At 33.9% G+C, this 23200-nt stretch overlaps 2 protein-coding genes across 3 annotated transcripts in view; one reads left to right on the top strand and one right to left on the bottom strand.

Annotated features, from left to right (window-relative positions):
* Nucleotides 1-7673: 7673 nt before the first annotated feature.
* ergic3 (ERGIC and golgi 3) overlaps nt 7674-23200 on the bottom strand; it is a 20241-nt gene continuing 4714 nt past the window's right edge. Inside the window, exons 5-14 of one of the 2 annotated variants that reach the window (XM_056460517.1) lie at nt 20885-20978; nt 18043-18208; nt 17872-17929; nt 17038-17052; nt 16666-16697; nt 16470-16566; nt 13630-13694; nt 11325-11461; nt 11150-11205; nt 7674-8564 (exon numbers count right to left, since the gene is read on the bottom strand). In XM_056460517.1, coding sequence (XP_056316492.1) covers nt 8485-8564; nt 11150-11205; nt 11325-11461; nt 13630-13694; nt 16470-16566; nt 16666-16697; nt 17038-17052; nt 17872-17929; nt 18043-18208; nt 20885-20978 — 800 coding nt within the window. In that variant the 3' untranslated portion in view covers nt 7674-8484. The remainder of the gene's footprint in view (nt 8565-11149; nt 11206-11324; nt 11462-13629; nt 13695-16469; nt 16567-16665; nt 16698-17037; nt 17053-17871; nt 17930-18042; nt 18209-20884; nt 20979-23200) is intronic. The other variant, XM_056460518.1, reaches the window with a different exon arrangement.
* On the top strand, nt 14008-16261 carry romo1 (reactive oxygen species modulator 1). Its single transcript, XM_056460519.1, has 3 exons — nt 14008-14124; nt 14821-14954; nt 16040-16261. The coding sequence occupies exons 2-3, from the start codon at nt 14821-14823 to the stop codon at nt 16146-16148; spliced, it is 243 nt and encodes an 80-aa protein (XP_056316494.1). The 5' UTR covers nt 14008-14124; the 3' UTR covers nt 16149-16261.

Here is a 23200-nt window from a genome sequence, read left to right as displayed (position 1 = left end):
ATAAAATAAAATAAAAAATATATATTTAAAAAATATAACTAAAATATCATAAAATAAAAAATAGGCTTTATTTTCTTAATGCCAATTGCTAAATATAAATACAAATCTAAAAGTGATAGTTCACCCAAAAATAATAAAAGTGCTCACAATTTTTTCACGCTCAGGTAATTCTAAACCTTTATGACTTTCTTTCTTTAATATTTTGATGAATGTTTGAAACTGGAAGCCATTGACATCCATATTAAGGGAAAATGTTGACTGAAGCCAATGGTCACAGGTTTCCATGCTTTCTTCAAAAAAAAAAAAAGATAATAATAATAATTATTATTATGTAAGTATTTTCCTAATGCAAGAATTTTTAAAATTATTTTGGTCACACTTTACAATAAGGTTTCATTGGTTAATGTACTTACTAACATGAACTAACATTGAACAACTGTATTTTCAAATACTGTAATAAATGTATTTTTCATTGTTTGTTCATGTTAGTAAATGCAGTAATAAATACAACTATTTAACTTATTTAAAGTCTTACTTAATTTTTAACTTGAGAATACTAATTTCCAATCTGTTAAGTCTATTTTGATGTAAAAAAAAAAAAAGCTATTTAAAATACCAGAAATCTATATCCTTGGAATAAAAAAGGTCAAACAACAATTTTAATAAAAATAGATCCTCCACAGAAAACCCAAACTCTCCTAAAGCCAGGTTTCTTTTGTCCTAACCGTCCTTCTGTTCCTCTTTTTTCTGTCCTCCACGTTTCACAATATTTCAGACCACCAATATCAGTCTCACCCAGAGTGAATCACAGCATATCTAATATTATTTTTGCTTAGATTTGCAAAGTTTTTCCAATGTTGCACAAAAAATTTCAGACCTTCCTTATTTTTAATATGTAGACAAAAACCTCCCAAACGGATTCATAGCACATTCATTAAAATAATATCACACCTATTGTATGCCTTATCTCATTAAAACCCACTGCTTTTATGTACTTTATATGTAGTGTACATGCACAGTTTAACACAGGGGTTCAAACTTTTCAGCCCGCGACCCCCAATATCCTCTGAGGTGGTTATAAATATAGAAATCTTTTATGCAATGGAGCACACACACCTATAGGCCCAAGTCTATTCTTCGTAAAAAAATTTTAATGTACTGTATGCAAGTGCAGTAAATGTGCCAGAAAGTTTAACCTGCTGCCATAAAATCAAACTGCTTTAATTTAATTTAATTTAATTTAATTTAATTTAATTTAATTTAATTTAATTTAATTTAATTTAATTTAATTTAATTTAATTTAATTTAATTTAATTTAATTTAATTTAATTTAATTTAATTTTTATAAAATATAAATAAATTAAATAAATCCTAAAATAAAATAAATGAAATAAAAATAAAAAAATAAAATAAAATATAAACTAAACAAAAAAAAATATTTATAAAATAAGATAAAACAATACTAATAAAATATAAATTAAAAAGAATATTTATTAATAATAATTAATAATAATAATTATATATATATAAATAATAAATATTAATTAATAATAAAATAAAAAGTAATAAAAATGAATTTTTTTTTAACAAAATAGGCTATATTTTATTAATGCAAATTGCTAAATATAAATACAAATCTGAAAAGTGATAGTTCACACAAAATGTAAAAAGTGCTCACAATTTTTTCACGCTCAGGTAATTCTAAACCTTTATGACTTTCTTTCTTTAATGCAAACAAATATATTTTGATGAATGTTTGAAACTGGCAGCCATTGACATCCATATTAAGGGAAAATGTTGACGGAAACCCATGATTACAGGCTTCCAGCTTTCTTTAAATATATATATATAAAGTGTTCAGAATGAAAGAAACTCAAACAAGTTTTGAACAGAAATGTAATTAAATATGTAAGTATTTGTTTTAATGTAAGAATACATTCAATTACCAAAATGTATACTGCTGCATCTGATGCTATTACTGTGTCTTTAACATAATGTAATCACGCCAAGGGTCGCAATCCAATATAAAAAAAAATTGAAAGGCTGTAACTATAAACGACTATTTTAATCTTCAGTAGTTTAATCTTATGAATGAAATATGGTAATTAATATGGTTTAATAAAGATAATTAGATTTTTGGAAATCACCAAGCGACCACCTTCATTGTCCTATGACCCCCCGGGGGGTCCCGACCCCCACTTTGGGAACCACTGGTTTAACACACTATAACATTTAAAAAAACAGGCACTCTACACACTAGAAAGATCCAGTAATAAAGCAGTGTTTGAGTAATGCAAAACAATCCAAATTACATGTGCAGAACTGTTCTGATGGTGAAATTCATCATTTGGCAGGTCAAACTCTTTTCTGAAATGTATAGTACTTTAAAATCCCTCAGAAGTTGGTAGATTTCACAATATTTCAGTACTTTTGAAAGTATTGTAAAGTAAAGTATTCTGTCCAGCAAACTTTAAAATCATGCGTATTCCCTCAAATATTGCTTTCTTAACTAATACCTTGATGGACAAGCTACTTTTCATTATTTAATTTAGTTTTTTTTATAATATATTTAAGATAGAAGATCCAAAAAATGCATTTTGTGAAACTTTTACAGTATACACAGTTTATATACTGCATAGTTGCCAATGTAATCCAATAAACACGCTATTCTCCTTAATAAATAGTGATATTTCATATTTTAATCAAGTTTAATGTTAACATAAACATCCCCTTAAACTATCAATATCTAGAACTAAGACCTGATTAATATGCAGAAACATACTCTTCTGTATACCACAAAAATAATGTCCTTAATGCTTAAGTAATGTGTTCCCAGTACTTGTGTTGTGGCTGGAAGGGAATCCGCTGCGTAAAACATATGCCTGAATAGTTGTCGGTTCATTCTCCTGTGGCGACCCCTGATACATAAGAGACTAAGCTGAAGGAAAATGAATGAATGACTGAAAGTAATGTCAGTTCCTGATTTCAATTTCAACACAATGTGTCCGGATATGCATAGACTAGTCAAAAACAGTATGTTTAGATTATATTCATATATGCAGAGTAGGCGTAATAATGTAGTATGCAGAATGCACTATTATATACAGTGCTTATCTCATTAGAAAGGACAAACAATTATAATTTTTTTCTCAAAAAGCAACTGGTTGCCACTTGCTAAATTAGAAATGCACACACAAGCAGGGGTGGATTTAGTGATTTCAGGGCCCAACAGTCCTAAAATGAACCCTTTGTAGATTTATTCATTTTTTAAATGTATTTATTTCTTATATCACTCATATATCTCCTTTTCCATGTTTTATCTTAATGAAATCTCTACATTTAAAATTCTTTGTTTTCTTAAAATGAATTCATAACTAAAAGTAAATGAATGAATGAATGAATGAATGAATGAACGAATGAACGAATGAACGAATGAATGAATGGTTTTTAAAACTAAACCTGATTTGACTGCTCCATGATTCGGGGTCTAAAGCAAATTTGTGTAGATGCAAAATTTTTATGTGTTAGACCAGAGAGGCCCAAAGTAGGGCCCACAGGCCAAAGTTTGCCCATTGTAACCCTTGATTTGGCCCACCATCCCATCTGAGAGGAGACTAAGAATGATGGAGAGGGTTGGGACGAATGCCTTTAACACAGAGATTGTCATTTCTAATTTGACGTAACCTTTTTTGTTAGTTTTATTGCTTTTTATTTATTGTATTTAGAGCAAACTGAATGCAGAGTAGGCGTAATAATGTAGTATGCAGAATGCACTATTATATACAGTGCTTATCTCATTAGAAAGGACAAAAGATTGTTAATTTTTTCTCTATAAGCGTCTGGTTGCTTGCTAAATTAGAAATACACACAAAAGCAGGGGTGGATTTGGTGATTTGGGGACCTAACAGTCCTAAAATGAACCCTTTGTATGTTTATTCATTTTTTAAATGTATTTATTTAGCTTTTTTTCTTATATCACTGATATATCTCCTTTTCCATGTTTTATCCTAAGGAAACCTCTACATTTTTAATTATTTGTGTTCTTAAAACTAATTCATAACCAAAAATAAATAAATAAAAATAATAGATTGTTTTTAAAACTAAACCTGGTTTGACTGCTTCATGATTGGGGTGGAGTGGAGAATGAGAATGATGGAGAGGGTTGGGGCGAATGCCTTTAACACAGAGATCGTCATTTCTAATTTAACATAAACTTTTTAGTTTGTTTTATTGCTTTTTATTCATTTTATTTAGAGCAAATTGAAATAAAATGTTTCAATTAAATTTTGCAAATGAATCTTATTTCATGTTAAAATGTAAATACTGTGGATAGAGGACTATAGTAATAATAATGTAATAATGTAATAATAATGTAATGTAATGATTACAATAATAATGTAAATACTGTGGATAGAGGACATTAGTGAGCGAATCAAGGCAAAAACTAGTGTAATTATGTTATAAATGAGATTATTTTGATTTTACTGTAATAAGTTCATTATAAAATATCCCAAAATTCTGTATTAATTAATATAAAGGCAATGCTTTCTAGTCACTGTTAAACATTATTAAATAAATTAAGAAATTACCCATGGCAAGCATTTACCTTCGGCCCACAAGCCTCAATCAAGTTTGGTTTTTGGCCCTTCAAAAGAAAAAGTTTGGGCACCCGTGTGTTAGACCCTCATCACCATACACAAATATGATAGAAAACGATGTTATTAAAAACAATTTATACTTTTAGGTATTTTTTGGGGGCTCCCAAATTTCCTGGGACCCCAAGCAGCTGCTTACTTTTCTAACTGGTTAAATTCGCCCTGCACTAAAGTGAGGTATTTGTCAACAATGAAGTACTTCACATTATGCACACACTGATTCACACACTATTAAACAGCATTGAGTAAGCAGACTAGTATGACTGAACTTCACAGTCACCAATTCGGGAAACAAAAGTCTGGGAATATTTCCATATGGCACGAATTAGACTCTGAAGGGTTAGTCTGGACGTCTCATAACATCACTACACCAATTAAACCCGCTAAAATTGGTTTCTCGGCTGTTTCAGCACAAAGGCAGTTGTGACACACTTCCCGGAAATTACTCATGACAATGTGTTCCGTTTGCTATAAACGTGTTCCCCATTTTATCTAAAAAAAAATATCTGAGGTAAATACATATTTCGTGGATTATATAAGCATACAAGTGCGCCACCTGGTGGTCAACATTAATTTCTCTCAGACGATGGAAAAACTTCAGTTTCCAGTCACACAATCAGCTCTTTCTTCTGAGGAAAATTTTTAAGGAAAGAAGGTCAGTGCATCAGTCACATATAATAATTAATATAAACCAAAATATTGTCTGTTTACAGAGATTGACCTTTAATTCAGAACAAGTTCATCCTCGTAGTACTAGTGTACTATTGACTACAAATTGTGAATTCACTCTTTATTGCCTGCTATCTTGTTATTATTCAACAGAAAACCTAAAAATAGTTTGTTAGATGTTGCCACATGACCTTATTGCATTGCCATCCCTAACAATAAGAGTAATTTAGCGTTTTAAATTTAGAAAATGAAGCTCAGTACGGAGTATTTTAATGTGGGATATAATACAGATATACAGAAACACACTCTGCTTTGATTTTGTACTGGATAATTTGGACATTTTTATAAATATGATTATTTCACATTTGCAATCTTTGTGTAAATGTCCAACTTGGCTGACGGATTAAATAATTAAGATGTGCTACAAATGGACATACTAAATTTAAAAGTATACTTATTTTAGCCGTACAACTCACTATATTGGATCTCAGAAGAAGCTGTGCTTAAATTCACTTTTTAAAATCTAATTTTATGTTAAAAAATACCATCACTTGTCCAATGAAATATTCATCTTAGGAAGAGATGTTAAAATCAACATACTGAAAACACATTAAAAGTAGAGTGCTTATCCATGTTTTAAAGTGATGCTCTCGAGCTATGTCAGAAATAAACAAAGTCTTAATTCACATTTTTAAATCTAATTTTGTGCAAAAAGGATGGCTAATTAAGTAACCTGTTTGGTAACAAGTAATGAAACTTTGAAATTAATATTTACAAAAATGGGGCGTCACAGTGGCGGAGTGGGTAGCATGATCGCCTCACAGCAAGAAGGTTACTGGTTCGAGCCTCGGCTGGGTCAGTTGGCATTTCTGTGTGGAGTTTGCATGTTTTCCCCGTGCTGGCGTGGGTTTCCTCCGGGTGCTCCTGTTTCCCCCACAGTCCAAAGACATGCGGTACAGGTGAATTGGGTAAGCTCAGTTGTCCGTAGTGTATGAGTGTGAATGCAAGAGTGTATGGGTGTTTCCTAGTGTTGGGTTGTGGCTGGAAGGGCATCCGATGTGTAAAACATATGCTGGATAAGTTGGTGGTTCATTCTGTTGTGGCGATTCCTGATGAATAAATGGACTAAGCTAAAAAGAAAATGAATGAATGAATACTGCAAAAATGTAGCATGCGATTTCCAACACAGCCTTAAAAATATTGAAACAATAATGAAAAAAAACATATTTCAGTAAATCCCTTCACTTCTTCCAAACACATTTGAGTTTCTTCTTATAATAAATTTTAAAAAATGTATGGAAACTATTGTTAGTTCCCATTGATTATCCCCAACAGGCAAAGGATAATTTTGGTCACTTTGCAAGGCAACCTAAAAACAACCAAATATCAACGTCATTATTGAACATTAAAATAACGCTGTCCTTAGATGCTGGCTAGACATTGAATTTTGGTCACCTGACATCACGACCTAAATCTAATGTAATATTAACATCTTATTTGTGTGCCTGCTGGGTAGTTTCTTCACCATTATGGAAGTCAACAAGCACAATCAACGTTTTGACCAGCAACATTCTTCTAAACATCTTATAATTTGCGTTCAGCCTATTCAACAATTTTATACAGGTTTGGTGGGTTAATTGTCATTCCTGATTGAACGATTGCTCAAAAATGCAAGGCAAAACTATACAAAAATTGTCAAAGACTTCAGAAGGTTAAATAGAAAAATAAAGCATTATACCTATATTCCATTAGCAAATTTAGGACTGTTGACTACATTTACAGGGACATCAGTAATCAAATTATTTTCATTAATCTGAATAAGACAATAATATGATTTAGGTGTTTTTTTTTTTCTTCATGTCTTAGTTTTACATGTTATAGTACATTATTCAATTAATGTCATTAGTCACCACGCTATCCACTTTTCCTCCAGAGTTTCATATAATTTCGGGTGTTTCATTTTTAATTTTTCAACTTTAACTGCAGTTTGACACTTTTACTTTCATTCAGAAACATTTCATGCATTACAAACGAGATACTGGATGAGAGTATGAACTGCTGGAAGAGTGTTGTTTTAATTGAATCAGATACCGCACGCTGTATGCAAAAAAAAAAAACCCTCAGCATTTCTCGATGCAGATGTCTGTGGTCCTTCACCGACTCGTCTTAATGTCTTAATTTCACTTCTGTTTAGTTTGATTGTGATTTTAGTCAAATTAAGGAAATCAAAAATCACTGTTTACATGGCAGACTCTTAATCAAGAGTATTTTCTTAATCACATTAAAATCTGAATATTGGTGTCCATGTAAATGTACTCGTTGTTGCTTGCTGATTCACAAGAAAGCCAATGAAGTTCAGTTACATTTATTTCTCATTTTAAAAACTGCTTTTCAAACAATCAAAATATAAATACATTTTTCCCACACACAAAAATCAACTGGCAACAACACGACAAAAACCTCACTCATACCAAGCATCCATTATCAAACACGCTCACACACACACTAGCAGACATGCTCTCTCTCTCGCTCTCACACACACACACACACACACACACACACACACCCCAGCCCCTGAATTTAGAGTTAAAGGTGCAATTACAAAAAAATAAAATAAAAAAAAAAACAATCATCCGACATCTGTACAGACTGCAGTCTCTGTTTGTGTGCTTGAAGACAGAACAGGAGTCCTTTTAAAATCTCTTCTGTGTGTTTTTTCCAGTTCTGCTTCATCTGCAGTGACCAATACTCATTCAAACAACTGATAAAACTGCTGGTTTCATCTGCCAAACTGTGACAGTGTTCAGCGAGGCAGGAAAACACTGGTTTCATGATCAGGTAAGACTACAAATTTTCAACTAAGGAGCAAACAAATAAATTCAAAGGCCAAAAATCTCATGGGGAAAAAAAAGCTTTGATTTGCAGAGGTAAACAACTGATGCGTCGTCAGCGCAGCGCTGATGCTAATGTCTGTATGATCCTCCAAAATACAGTCTGTGCGGCACAGGTCCTGCTGCGGCTCCTGTGCTGGTGTGTGTCGACGGATACATTCTGCTCTGTGGCCACAACAGTAATCAGTCTGGGGGGCTTCTTGTGGCTTCTTCCTTTTCATACACAGAGGTTTCCGGACACAGTCTTGTACGGCGGAGTCTCTGTTGTGCTAGGAGGCTTTGCCCAGCTCAATCTTCTTCTGGATGGCTCTCGCGGAGTGGTATATCAAAGAATCGATAAGTCCGGCAACTGAAGAGAGCAGGAGAGAAACAGACAGGGTGAGACTACCAACATCACTGGAGTGGAAGACTCATGTTTGCATTAATATGGCAGATGTGTTTTCAGAATAACAGTAAAGTGCTCAACACAAATTGCATTTAACACAAACTGATTATATATTGATTGCAATAAATCTGAATGAGACTGTTGGCTACATCGGTGATCAAATTGGATATGTGATATATTTTAAAATGGACTAAATTGGTGACAAAAATGCTAATCAATTACATGAAAGATTATGGTTGAACAATTAATCCAAATAAAACCTATACATACAAGGGGAACAATAATAAATAAATAAAAATATATAGTACAGTGCTCAGCATAATTAAGTACACCCCATTTTGAAAATGAATATTTTTATCCATTTCTCAGTGAATGTGTAATATATATTGGTGCATTTGAACAAAACAGATTCATTAAATGGATATATTTTTTTAAAATAATATTTTAGTCACAGAACATCTTTAGAAATGGAAAGATAATACATTTAAATTCATGCAAAATATTGCAAAAAAATTTAAAACTTCAACGAAACGGTATATATTTTTTTGTTTCTCTTCATTTTTGCAATTTTTGAAAATGTTATTTAAGATTTTTCTCTAACATAAATTTGGGTGTACTAGGTTTTGAACCATTACTGAAAGTTATTTTTGCTAAAGAAGCTCCAGATTTGGCTTCAGTACTGACTAATCTATAATATTGTAAAGCTTCCTATAGAAAATCCATTAATTAGAATGAGAGATTTGGAGGGGGGGGGTGTACTCGTACATGCTGAGCACTGTATATAAATAAACAGACTGAAATTATGCATACCGATGCCAAATTCTGTTTTAGTTACTTTTGTTTAAGCAGCAAGTTTTTTTTTGACTGGAAATGCGGCATAGCTTGGTGATGTCATAGCTTAAGGTTGCATAATTTGTCAAATTAACATATAATAATAATAATAATAATAATAGCTTTAATAAAAATAGTTTAAAATTTCACCAAATGATTTGAATTGCTCTATTTGGAAAGATTTCATCAATTTAGATCAACTGGGGATGATAAAGTCTTTTTCTATGCAGTGCATCCGCATAAATTTCAATAAATTACAAGCAAAAATAAATAAATAAACAGTGCTTTCTTTAATTTCTGTACCCCAGAAAATGATAATTAATTGTAAAATAACGGTCATCATTGTATAAATTATTTTAGAAATCTAATAAATTAATAATGTCTTTATCTTTAATAAATAAACTTATACTGACTATTGCAGATACACATATTGTGAAATCGATGCTCAAACAATATATTGTTCAGCCCCATTTTAAATATTACTAATGCCATACTTGTGCGTGCAGCGAGGTGGCAGAAAAAAATGGGAGTGCTAGCATTTACAGCGAGGGAATGACATCCGATGCGGTTCAGAGTTTGTTGTTGTTTTAGAAATAAGTTATACTGATTACATATTATATATATTATCTACATAATGCTTTCAGCGTATTATAACAGCTTGTCAATCAGTGATAAGCACAGTTATTCTGCAAAATTAACGTTAAAGTGAGCGGCGTTCATCTGACAGGTCTATTTGCGATAGCACCCTCCTAATGGATATTGGATAAAAGGATATTTTATCCAGCCCCAAATATACAACTATCTCATTCAAACTCCAAGTGATTTTACAAGAGAGAAGTTAAAGGCCTACAAATCTTTAAATGCCAACAATTTTGTTCTGTGTGGTCATGTGCAAGAAATAATGCTCCATGATTACCAGATTCAAAACTTTGTAGTGCTAAAAACCGAGGTTCTGCCGCACAACACGACATGTTTGCTACTGCAACCGGTCTCTTTTTGCAACCGGGAACATCATGTGTGACGTAGGTTGCGAATTCCTCTATTGTGCGACGTTTTGATTTACTGGTGTTAACAACACAAATAATTGTTATTATAACTATGATCACTGCTATTATTATTTTCTAGTTGCATTGAAGTATAATCAACAAACGTCTGGCCAAATTGTGCAGACCTACTTCTGAATAAATTTAATAAACATGTAATTTTTTTTATTGCAACTGCACGTTTTTTTTCAGACTATTTACAATTCATTTCTGTTTTTTTGAAAAATTCAGCATTTTACAAAATCCCCACACTAGGCCTCTCTCAACCAACTTGATGCTTTTTAAAAAGTGGATGCATGCTGGACATGTGCTGACTTTTCCCTGTACCATATAGCCTAATGTAACCATTACAAATGAAAACTAATTTATTAAGATCATGCATTTCAGCACAAGCCTGTGGATCAAACGCTTTTCAAGATCACGAGAAACAGATTCAGTCAAGTGTGTGCAAACTTGTGACTGAACATTTCTGAATGTTATGCTTGATCTTTGCTGCTAAACTCAAGATGCGTTTGCTGATGTTGATTTGACACACTTTTTTTCTCAAGTACAGGATGTGCAGGAGCATACACGCGTTTCAAAATGCTGTCGCTAAAGTATGTTTATGCAGGCCACAGCCTTCAGACACGCATATCCATGATCACAGCAAGTACAAAACACATAATAGAGTCTCACCTGTGAAAACACCTCCAATAATAGCACAAACTCCTGTTAGGAAATGGGTGAAAGACCTGCAGAGGAAAAGACAGAGAAAATAAAAAGTATAATAAATGCTTGACCTCATTACAGTACAATGCATTAGAGTTTTTCATTCAAACAAAGTGTGTATTGTAATGAAATGAGAACGCACCTCTGCTTCTCTGTGAACTTGACCATCATTGGAGAAAGCTCATATAGCACAAAGACACCAGGTAAACCCTGATCTCCAATCAGCCCGTTGGCTACTTTCTCATGTCTTGTTACTGAAAACTGGTTTGTTTTAACAACCTAAAGTAAAAGACCAGAATGGTTACTGCCATCACATGCATCAACATTTCTGAACAAATCAGTTTTTGTGTTGCCAGATATAGCTGACTTTTCCATCCCAAAAGCTTTCCAAAACTTGTCCAAACGCACAAAAAACACCCAAAATATTAGATTCATTTTGTTTTTGCATTTATTTAAATCGAAATGAACCTAGTTGTTTAATTTTCATAATTTTTTAACCATACAGCAGCCAACCCCAGCAGCAGTCACAGAACCACAACATAACTGGATCACATGGAAACACTGCCCTCTCTCACACACACACTGTACTTAATTCACTGGTACAACCCTTCCTACTCCCCAAGAACTGTACTTATCCAGAGCGAGCAGAAGGGCTGCCAAAATCACTCTGGACCCCTCACACCCAGCACACTGCCTCTTTGAACTTTTACCTTCTAGTCGACGCTACAGAGCACTGCGCACCAGAACAGCCCGACACAGAAACAGTTTCTTCCCTCAGGCAATCCATCTCACGAACACTTGATGATAATAATCGCGAAACCAACATCACTACTTGCTATACACTTTTATACACATATACACTTATTTAACAACACACTTTACATGCCAATTTGCACATAACAGCTGCACATATAACATTGTATATAGTAATAAACATGTACATACACTTGTCAATTTGTATATTTGCATTCACTACTTACTTCTATTTTTTAAAATATATTTATTATCTGTTTTTTGTCCTGTCTCTGTAATTCTGTTGCACTGTAGAAGCTCTGTCACGAAAACAAATTCCTCGTATGTGTGAACATACCTGGCAATAAAGCTCTTTCTGATTCTGATTAATGTTGTGTAGATTACACTACCTATTAGAGAACGTTTTACTTTTAAAGTGGGGTATAAATTCGTCCCATAAATCCTTTTGAACATAATTAGGTGCTGTTTGTCAATCAGGCAACGCTTCATTGTTTGTTCTTGCTGTCAATGCCGGGAAGAAATGATTGATAATAGTGTCATGATAAACCGCTGTGAGTTTCCAATAAGGTGCTGCGTGATTCAGTGCACACTAAGGGGAGTCAGATTTGTCCAGGGAGTCAGATATTGATACAACTTTCCTTCACCTCCTCTTGCGGGTGGGCCCACGTGGTTTGCGCTATGCACTGGTCTCTACTAACTGAATGGAACAGGAGCATGTTTTGTTAAATAAGTTGCAAATAAAATTTATGTTTCAAAACCGCTCAGATTTTGTCAACCAATGCTATTTTTTACCCGCAAAAGCAAATTTAAAAACCACCCAATCTGGCAACACTGATCATTTTAGCTTACTAATATAGTTATATTCATTTACTCTTCTTTTAATTTGTGTTTTCCACAATCATTATTCTCATGGGAATCTTTTAAAAAGTCTTTGTTTTAAAGCATTATAAATCAAACCAGCAAGCAAATGAGGAGAAACACATTACAAACCGTGATTTGAAGCAAAATTGTATGAATATTCTGTGCCCAGCAGGTTTTACTCAGTTTGGGTTTGAGTAAAATGTTAATATTTCTGTTTTTCTCTCTAAAGCAGGGGTCACCAAACTTGTTCCTGGAGGGCCGGTGTCCTGCAGATTTTAGCTTCAACCCTAATCAAACACACCTGAACGAGCTAATCAAGGCCTTACTATGTATACTTGAAACACCCAGCCAGGTGTGTTGAGGCAAGTTGGAGCTAAACCCTGCAGGGACACCGGCCCTCCAGGACTGAGATTGGTAACCCCTGCTCTAAAGGTTTGATGACATATCCAAGTTTCAAGATATTTCTGAAAATGCTAGTTGGTGAGAATAAAAAAATGGTTTCATTTGTGGCTCTATAAAAGGATTTGCCATCAGTAAAAGATCTTGAGGCTCTAAATAGGTTTGTTATTTTTATATTTATCAAATAAATGATTAAAAAAATCTCAAGATTTTACTTCTGGAATGATTCTGCTTTATTACTATATTCCTAGAAAGGACTACCATAGTTATAAGCAAATATATTGCCACTTATTATTTAATTTACTCTAAGTACTGTAAGATGCATATAATAGCTTAATAATATATCATATTTAAGAATATTTATGTTTTATCAATTTAATTTGAGATGATTGTACCATTTTTGTAAAGACAATGTTATATAAAGTATCTCTTACCTCTCCATCTCCTTTAACATATATCGTTGGCACAATTTTCACAAAATACTGGTACATCATTGAGGCTGTAAAGGCCAAAAGAGAGTACAGGTCAATCAAACATTCATGATCATTCGGTGAAATTTGTTATTATAGTTTTGAAGTCCTCAATATACTTATGATGCACATATTCGTAGATTTTTATTCTAACCTTTCATTTAGGCAAGGCAAGTTTATTTATATAGCACATTTCATACACAATGGTATTTCAAAGTGCTTAGTTAGAAATCGCTGTCAGTTCCTTTATTCACCGCCAGGGGGCGCCTTGTATTGAACACGTGACTGGCTCTGGCACTAGAGGGCGCTGCAGCGTTTCATAAGCTTGAATTCTCCGCTTGTACTTTAGCACTTCCTCTCAAGTAATGGCGTCCGTGTGAAACAGTCCTATCACAAACATTGAGTCAGTTTATCATTAAAACTAACCAACAGAGCCACTAATATAGCGATTTGAACAAGGTAAGCAGACTTTTTCAAATATAATTTTCGACAATTGCTCGATGTGTACATTATCGAGAGCGGTTGGGTTTGTTTAAGGCCGGAGACCTTGATGACATTTACCCAAATAATCCAGTTCACGTGCGTTAAATTTAGTCTTCTAGGTTTTAATTTTACTTTAACGGCAATATACCGCAACTTACACCTCAACAAGTTAATCTTAGCGTGTCAAAATTACCTTGTTTTATATAACGCGCAGGTGCCAGGCTTATTAAAGCAGTGCGCTAACTATGTAGACAACAGCATTATGTGCACTATGTAGAGGTCATTATGTGTCAACTGCGCATATGTTAACAATACTGTTTTATGTGTGTATTAAAGTAATAGTTAACCCCAAAAAATCAAGTTGTTGCCGTTTACTCACCCTTGTTTCAAACCTTTGTCTTTGTTTCTTCTGTTGAACATAAAAGAAGATATTTTGAAGAATGCTGAACATCTGTAACCATTGCCTTCCACCGTATGATTTTTATACAATGGAAGTCAGCGGTTACAGGTTTTTTTTAGCTTTATTGAAAATATCTTGTGTTCAACAGAACAAACAAACTCGGAGGTTTGGAACCACTTAGGGTAAATAGGGAGTACATTTATTGAGTTGAAATGCCTTAAAAAAAAGTAACAAATTACAAAAAGCTGGATTGTGTCTTGTCCTCCTTCCAGATGCCGGTGAGTGTAGGACCGTACGGACAGCAGGCTCAGCCCAGCTGCTTTGACAGAGTTAAGATGGGCTTCATGATGGGCTTTGCTGTAGGAATGGCTGCAGGTGCCATGTTTGGGACTTTCTCCTGTCTCAGGTATAAACTTTAAATGGACAGTTCACCCAAACATTTAAATCTGATGTTAATATAATGAGGCGATTCAATTAGTTTTTTAGATTGTTTTTTTCTTCGAATAGATTAATAATAATAAAACATTTTAAACTTTTGGTCATTTGTGATTCATATGATGCAAGTTGTGCTCAAGGCTGTCACAAACATTGAGGTATAGTTGGTTTTAAATTCAGACATTTGTTCGTTTTTTTAACAGTGACAACTTGTGATACTGTCTCTATATAGTTTACCAAGCTACTTTGAATATTGGGTCTGAAATGGTATGTAGTATGATATCAAAACAACATTAGCACTATTTATTTGATTGTGAACAATGTCGTACCATTGATAGTCATTGGCTGCTAATATGATTTCACCATTTTGAATTTGCAAAGACTACTTTTCTGAAATATTATTAGGGAGAAAGTCAGTCAATTTACCTCAATGTAATGAACACACTCAGGGTAGCCAGTGCCAAGAAAAATTGAGCTCAAAACTTGCCCAAAAGAATGAATAGTAGCCCAGTTTTTTTTTCTTTGCCCACTGCTGGATTTCCAAAAAGGGAAATGTTTACCAAATCTCCTCTGATATATTTTGGATACTTTCAGATACAGAATATGTGTTGAACTACTGACTGACCTTCTGCACACCAAATAACATTTTAGGATTACCTTTTTCAGATGAGGGAGTAACTGACATTCTGCTTATTTTTTACCTCGCTTAATAGCAGCAGTCTTAGGGTTGCCAGGTATGCATTCTGCGATCACAATCCAATAAGAAACTATTTTTAATTTTGTATTCTTGAGAAGGAAACATTTTGGCAGCAATGGCACATTAGGAAAGAAGCTCAAAAACCCATAACTCCCCGATTTTCCCTTTTTTGAAAAGTGTGAGAATGACTTGCATTATATGAATCTTGCACTGATGACTATGGTGTAGAGTAAATTTACAGCAAATATTTATTTTACATGTGAACTAGCCCTGTCATTTTTAAAAACAAAACATCTGTTAACTTTAACTGCAAATGATTTTTGCCAGAAAATCTTGATCCCTTTTTTTGTTTTATCCAGGATTGGTATGAGGGGTCGAGAGTTGATGGGTGGAGTTGGGAAGACGATGATGCAAAGCGGTGGTACGTTTGGGACCTTCATGGCGATTGGGATGGGCATCCGCTGCTGAGAACACACTAATGCCACTCAAGTAATAGGACTTTGAAGCATTTTCCATTCACCCATTTGTTATCACACCCAGATTCGAGGACACCGGTGTTAATAAAGAGTAATAGAAATGTTTTTTCTGTAAATCTCAATCTAAGACCTAGTTGTTGATAGATAATGACAGCCCTCCTTTTTATTAGTGTCTACTAGAATAGGATAGTCAACTTCATTGTCCTTCAGTTTATGAAGGGTTTACAATGAAAGGCAATTTATTTTGGACAACAGCGTTCTTTGAAACACATTTTAAGTTTAGGCATGACAATAAGAAATGGCGCACACTTACCTTGAGGTGCTGCTACATTAGTATCATCTAAGGGGTTGACAATTCCAGGATAGTCCTTGCCAAATGAAAGATGTTTGATGAAATGTGTCATGTTGATCTGTGGTCAAACCAAACAAGTTCTGTTATTACATTTTGGTCTAATATTCTGAGCAAACGCAAGAGCAATCTTATTGAAGAAGAGAATTGAACAACTCACATTGTCTAGCCCAAAGCTTTGCAGATCGTGAACTGAAAATAAAGAAATCAAATAGAAAAAATCATGAATAAGTGTTTGCAATGATGACAAACAAATCAATGCATCTTAGTTTTGTTAATTTGATTAGACTAGGAATTGCACACTTTTCAAATAAAGGGAGACAGTAGTTCGTTAAAGGGTCACAGACATACTTGCTGATGAAAATCGACAAATTAATTTGAGAATGCAATGTCAAATCACAAACTGACTATTAGTTAAAGACTAAAATCTCAAATTAAGTGCAGAAAAAAGCAGAATCACTGATGTAGTAACAAGGTAAATTCTAACTTGTCTTGGAATAAAGATTTATTAAAATATAAAAGATCAACTTACTCTCCACAGCATGCACTGCAGAAAGAAGAGAAAATAGTCACTAAATGGGTTTGGTTTCAAAAGGAATTTGTGACAAACACTTTTAAAATCATTCAAATACTAGAAGACAATTGTAATAGCCATAACATAAGGGGACTCGTCTCTTTAGATCAATTTTCTTGGCACCTTTAATCAATGATGTGTAAAAGTTAATCAAGTATTGGAAATGCACTTCAGCCATTGAACGAACAGCCTATGCATGACCAAGCAAAAAAATAGTGTTAGTTCTGTACCTTGTTACTTAAGAAGATTGTGAGCTTTGGTAAGGAAGCACAGAAACCTTTTTTTGTCCCAAAGTTTAAAAACCCAGACTTCCCAAAAACAGTCTCATTAATAAAACAGCATCACCACCACAACATAATGAGTGCGTAGAAGAATTAAAGATCCTGCACACACAAAAGCAGCAGAAGAAACTGTTCATAAGCCTGGAAACTTGACCCTTGGTCAAAATAAAACTATGAACAGACTGATGAACAGTTCTGAGACAGCAAGCAGGGGAAATAAAGCAGACAATGTGTACTTTAGGTAAATACAAATGCATATTTGAAGACATTTAAAGCACAATCACACACACTGCATAAGAAGAAGTTACAGAAAGCACAAGGTGACATGCAGGCAAATCAAACTTTTAGATCTGATGCATATCGACATACATAGGCTTAAATTAATAATTTAATGCACAACACATTTGGCTTTAAAATAAATAAATTAAACCAATTAACGTGACTTGGCATCAGATCTAAAAGCTTCAACTTGCGTTTGATTCATACTAAATAACTAGGCTTGAGTCTTTACCATGAACATGAGACTGCTGGAAACTCTTTCCAGGGGCAAAATGGAAATTTCCTGCCACCTGGAGAAATGTATAGGAATTGTGATTTTTTTTTTGTTTTGTAGGAGGGGTGGGAATATATATATTATGTACTTTATAAAAAGATGGATTCAGATCAGGGGGCTGCATGTTACCTTATTGACCTCCAGAAAGCCATAAACTTGACATCCCTCATTTTTCTGTTCCTGCATCTTCTGGCTGAATCCCTCTCTCTTGCACTGCTCAATGGTGTCAGGGGTCTTAAATGCCCAGCCCCGTCGCCGATACGCCTCCCGCACGTCATCACAGGTGTTGCAACATCTGTAGAACAAGCAGTTAGTTTTGGAAATTCACAAAATCTCAGACTTTACGTAGATTTGTTTTTACACTGGCTTTTAAATTGTTTAAAACAGTCTGTATATAATAAAGAAAAGTCAATAGTATCTGGATGCAGACTTGGATTTGCAAGCTTGGACTGCTTATCTCATAGATGCAATGTCAAACAGTGCACTCAATGGAGCGAGTGATGTCACTGTGAAGGGTAGGGTTTGGTGTGGGCATTAAAATGCATTGCATGCAGCTCAGATTGCAATTGCACCGAGTCTGCATCCAGATCCCTCTCAGAAAAGTAGTATATAATAATAATAATATAGTAAATAATTGCTTTTAATAACTTATCGGTCTGTTTGGTTTAATAAATGTTCTATATATTTTACTTTATAATAGGACGGTGCAATTTAGGAAAAATATCTAATTGCCTTTTTTGGACATTGCAATTTCAGTTTGATTTGCGATTTAATTTTGTAGTTAAGTTTCAGCTCAATAATCTGTATCGTAGCTTTTTACTGCTAAAGGCAATGAGTGTTAGTTAAAAAAGGAACTGAAAAGATATTAAATTAAGTTAAACATTTATTCAAATTTGTTTTTAAATATTCAGAAGTGAAACACTCATTTTCTTCTACAGCAAGCAGTAAACACAAATAAAATTACCTTACCTTTCTGTAAACAAGTTGAACTCAAATTAGGGAGATAGTGTAGCTTATTATAAAAACCAAAAATAATAATTATACAAATACAAAACACTCAGCAAACTAACATGGCTGAAACAACTCTGAAATTGTACTTTGCTGTTGCTTGCTACTAGATTGAGTGTCACTGACAATACTTTCAATCGACTTTTTACCGAGATACTCCTCAAACCTGTGGTGCTTTTTTAGGTGCTGGTTGTTGTATTTCCTTGTGCTGTGGCAACAATTCTTACAAATTACCTGTTTTTGTTCGGTGTCTGTGACTTTGAAACCAAAATATTTGCATATTATTCATATCCTGTTTTTCTTTAATATTAATTCATCTATTAATGCTTTGAAGCGGCAAATGCCATCATCATTAGCGCTTTCCTGTTTGTTTGTTTTTTTTTTGTGTGGGCGTTCCGTATAGTTTAATTGCGCAATTCTGATTGGGCAGAACGAAAGTGTGCTCACTCAATTGGCTAGTAAGACTATCACAGAGACAACAACCATGCATTTGCTCTGGGTGAGGAAATTAAATACATATACAGTTGCAATCAGAATTACGAACGACCCCCAATTATTAGCCCCCCTGTTTATTTTTTTCTCCAAATTCTGTTTAACGGAGAGAGAATTTTTAGCTTAAAGGGGCTAATCATTTTTACCTTAAAATGGTTTTTAAAAAAAATAAAAAACTGCTTTTATTCTAACTGAAATAAAACACAAAAGACTTTCTCCAGAAGAAATAATATTATCAGACATACTGTGAAAATGTCCTTGCTCTGTTAAACATCATTTGGGAAATATTTAAAAAGAAAAAAAAAATTCAAAGGGGGTTTAATAATTGATTGCAACTGTATATTTCGTATCGCAGCCTCTTGCGATTAATCGAAACGTTTCAAATTGCGATTTGATTGATTAATCACACAGCCCTATAATAAAATGGGGAAAATGCGATCGTAGAAGATAAAATATTTTCCTTTTATGTTCATCTTTAATTTTGGACAAATAAAACAATAATATAAGACATAAGTTAAAACATTTGAGCTTTTTTTCTACTTTGCGCAGTTGTTAAATCATATTAAACGAGAGCATTTCTCGAATAAATACTTCACTGTCATTCGTCTTCTATAGTACACACTTGAATTAAAACAAGGGAAATTTCCTTCTTTTCAAATAATTGCACTTAGCTCAGATAACAACAGGATTATTAATCAATATTTGAAGAGTTCAGATGCAAAAACCTGAAATGGTGTCTGAAATGTTCTCCTAAAATTAGCACTTTTCTCAGCCTCCTATGTTTATGTTCAGTTATTTCACTTTAAAAGCAATGGTAACTTAACCACTATAAAAGTAAAATGACTGAGTCTACGCAGAGGAGTCTGAGAGAAATGCTCATTTCAGAAGGAAATATCAAACAGCATTTAGAGGTTTTTGCATCTACACTTCATCTATTTATTAATCAAAAGGGCATTTCTTACATGCGGTGTGTGTTTGTATGTGTGTAACACTAATGATAAAGATGTTAATTAACAAACAATTATTTTATTGATAATAATCTATTATATAACTATGCGTACATGAATACTTTAAATAACCAGTTTGTCAATTGCAGCTCGTATTAACACATAAATGCATTTCAAGTGAATGTCTTCTGTGGGAAACACCAGCGTTTACACAACAAATGAGTTCTGTTGACACTGACAATTCATCTGCTCAAAATGCACTTACTAAAACTAACATCAATGTGAGCTCTATTGTCCTGGAGGAATTTTAAATGTTTAATTACCCTCGTCCTTTCAACCAGGTGCCTTTCAATTGTGAGCTATCTTGACTATGCAAGCACGTGTCAACGTCACAGATCTTAACTATAGTTTTCAGAACCAGTTTACTGGCAGTAGACAGACCTGTTCTGCAAACAGACATTCCAGAAAAAACCCAGCAGTCTGGTTTGTGGTGGTTATGCATTAGTACAAAAGGTGAAACTCACTTTAAATCATCTGTCTCAGCTCCGTAGCAGCTTTCACAGCGGTCAGGATCAAGCGTGCTGGGGTCAAACACACCTTCCTCCTCTTTGCCCAAATCTGCACGCGCGCGCGCACACACACACACACACACACACACACACACACACACACACACAAATTCAAATTTGCTATAAATGACTTTAGCATGTTAACCTCATAACTTCATAGATATTGTCTACGCTTACATGGACATCATTATTTGCATTAATCTGAATAAGACAATAATATGATGGTGTTTACATGAGTCGCTTTTTGAATGTTCCTTTCAAGACCGTTTTACATGTTATACTTCATAGTTCGATTAGCATCATTACGTCACCATGCTATCCACATTTCCTCTGGAGTTTCATGTAATTTCGGGTATTTCATTTTTAATTTGTTGACTTAAACTGCAGTTAGGCACGGTCACTTTCATTAATGAACATTTCATGCATGCGCCCCCCCCGTGACAAACAAGATATTGGATGAGAGTATGAACTCCTGGAAGAGCGTAGCTTTAATGGAATTTGATACCACATGCTGTATGGGAAAACAAACTGGCTATAATAGTGTCAATAGTGTGTGTATAGACTATCCTGTCGCAAAATGTGGTGAAAATCCTACATGACAGTAAAAGTTTGATTGCAGTGTTTACATGTAGGGCTGTACGATTAATCGAAAAAAAAAAGATCACAATCTCGATTCGACCCTACACACGATCTTAATTCAGCTTTTCTATGATTCAGCCAATTATATTTTTAAGGTCAGGAGAGAAGCAAGGCAGTCGCACAAGTCTTTACAGCAACATTGACACCTTCAAATGGCGTTAAAAGTGACACATACTGTATTTATAAGGTATAATTCAATCAAAAATGTCATTTCTGTCTTCATGTAATGATGTATTTGTGGCCGCGAAATCACACGTGACCCGACCGCGAGCTGTTTGTTTACTTCCGAGAACGCGCGCGTGCACGCATGACACCTACTTTAGTGAACACAACCTGCATAGGCTGTGAATAACAGCTAATGAAGTTGTAAATAACGTTCAGTTTGTTGCACAGAGCGATCGTTTGAGGGCCGTGCGGGAGGTTTGATTTGCATGTGTGTGGTTTTTCTCACAGTGACAGTGGCCATGAGCAGCACTCGGAAGTGAAATTGAAACCTGAGCGCACATCATTTAAATGATCATTTGGCATTTTAGAGTTATGATTACAACAAGCATTTGATGTTATTTCTTTCATAGCGAACACAGAGTGTTGTGGATGAAAAATAAATGTTTACTGAGTCAGTATAACAACCCTAGCCTATATATAATGTTGAATATAATGCAAGAAGGAATCTGATAATGACAAAATTCAAATTTTACCAGTAAAACAAATGGTCTAATAATGTTGTCAATAACAGATGACAAGCACATGTCTTAAACATAATAATTCAACTTTATAATTATGAATAGTTATATTCTGATGTCATCAGTTTACTGTGAATTAACAAACCGGACATATTGAAAGTCTGTCCAAGTCCACCATAATGACTATACAAAATTTTAGCATTTAAGCAACAGTAGACCTACACAGGCCTAATATTATTATTGTTGTTTTCCCATATGTTTGAGAGTTAACCATAATAATAGGCTAATCATATTAACCTTTATTTTACATTTAGAGAATCGTGAGAAAAGCGTAATCTTGATTTTAAGCAAAAAAAATCATGATTCACATTTTTGCGAGAATTATGCAGCCCTAATTACATGTCTGTACTGCACTCCAATAATGCGACTAAAATCAGCATACTCCACGTCTTAATTCCATTTTTATTTAGTTCATTATTATTTTAGTCGGATTAATGTAATCAGAAATGTCTGTTTACATGGTAGAATCTTAATCTGAGTATTATCTTAATTGTATTAAAATTGGATTATTGGTGTCTATGTAAACATACTCACTGATTAGAATATATATTTATATTTGTTTAAGTCATAAAACTTTAAAGGTCTTGTTATAAACCCCAGGAACACTCCAGGGTTTGTTCAATGAGTGCCATATAAAGGGTTAAACACATTTTACTGGTTAGAATTTGCATTTATAAGCACAAAATATAAGAATCGTAACCTTATAAAGCTCAACATAGAATCATATACATTTTACGGCTGAACAGTTAGTCCTTTAGTTAAATATTTGAAGTATGTGTGTCAACATAAGCATAACATCTGCTTGTACATTGTACTAATGCCATTCTCTTTGTAAAGGAATGGTAATTCCTGAAACTTAAGTGGCACAAAACAAGCACAATAGCTTGTT

The sequence above is a fragment of the Danio aesculapii genome, chromosome 6 (assembly GCF_903798145.1).
Source record: "Danio aesculapii chromosome 6, fDanAes4.1, whole genome shotgun sequence".
NCBI classification, from domain to species: Eukaryota; Metazoa; Chordata; class Actinopteri; order Cypriniformes; family Danionidae; genus Danio; species Danio aesculapii.
This window is presented reverse-complemented; position numbering and strand designations above follow the sequence as displayed.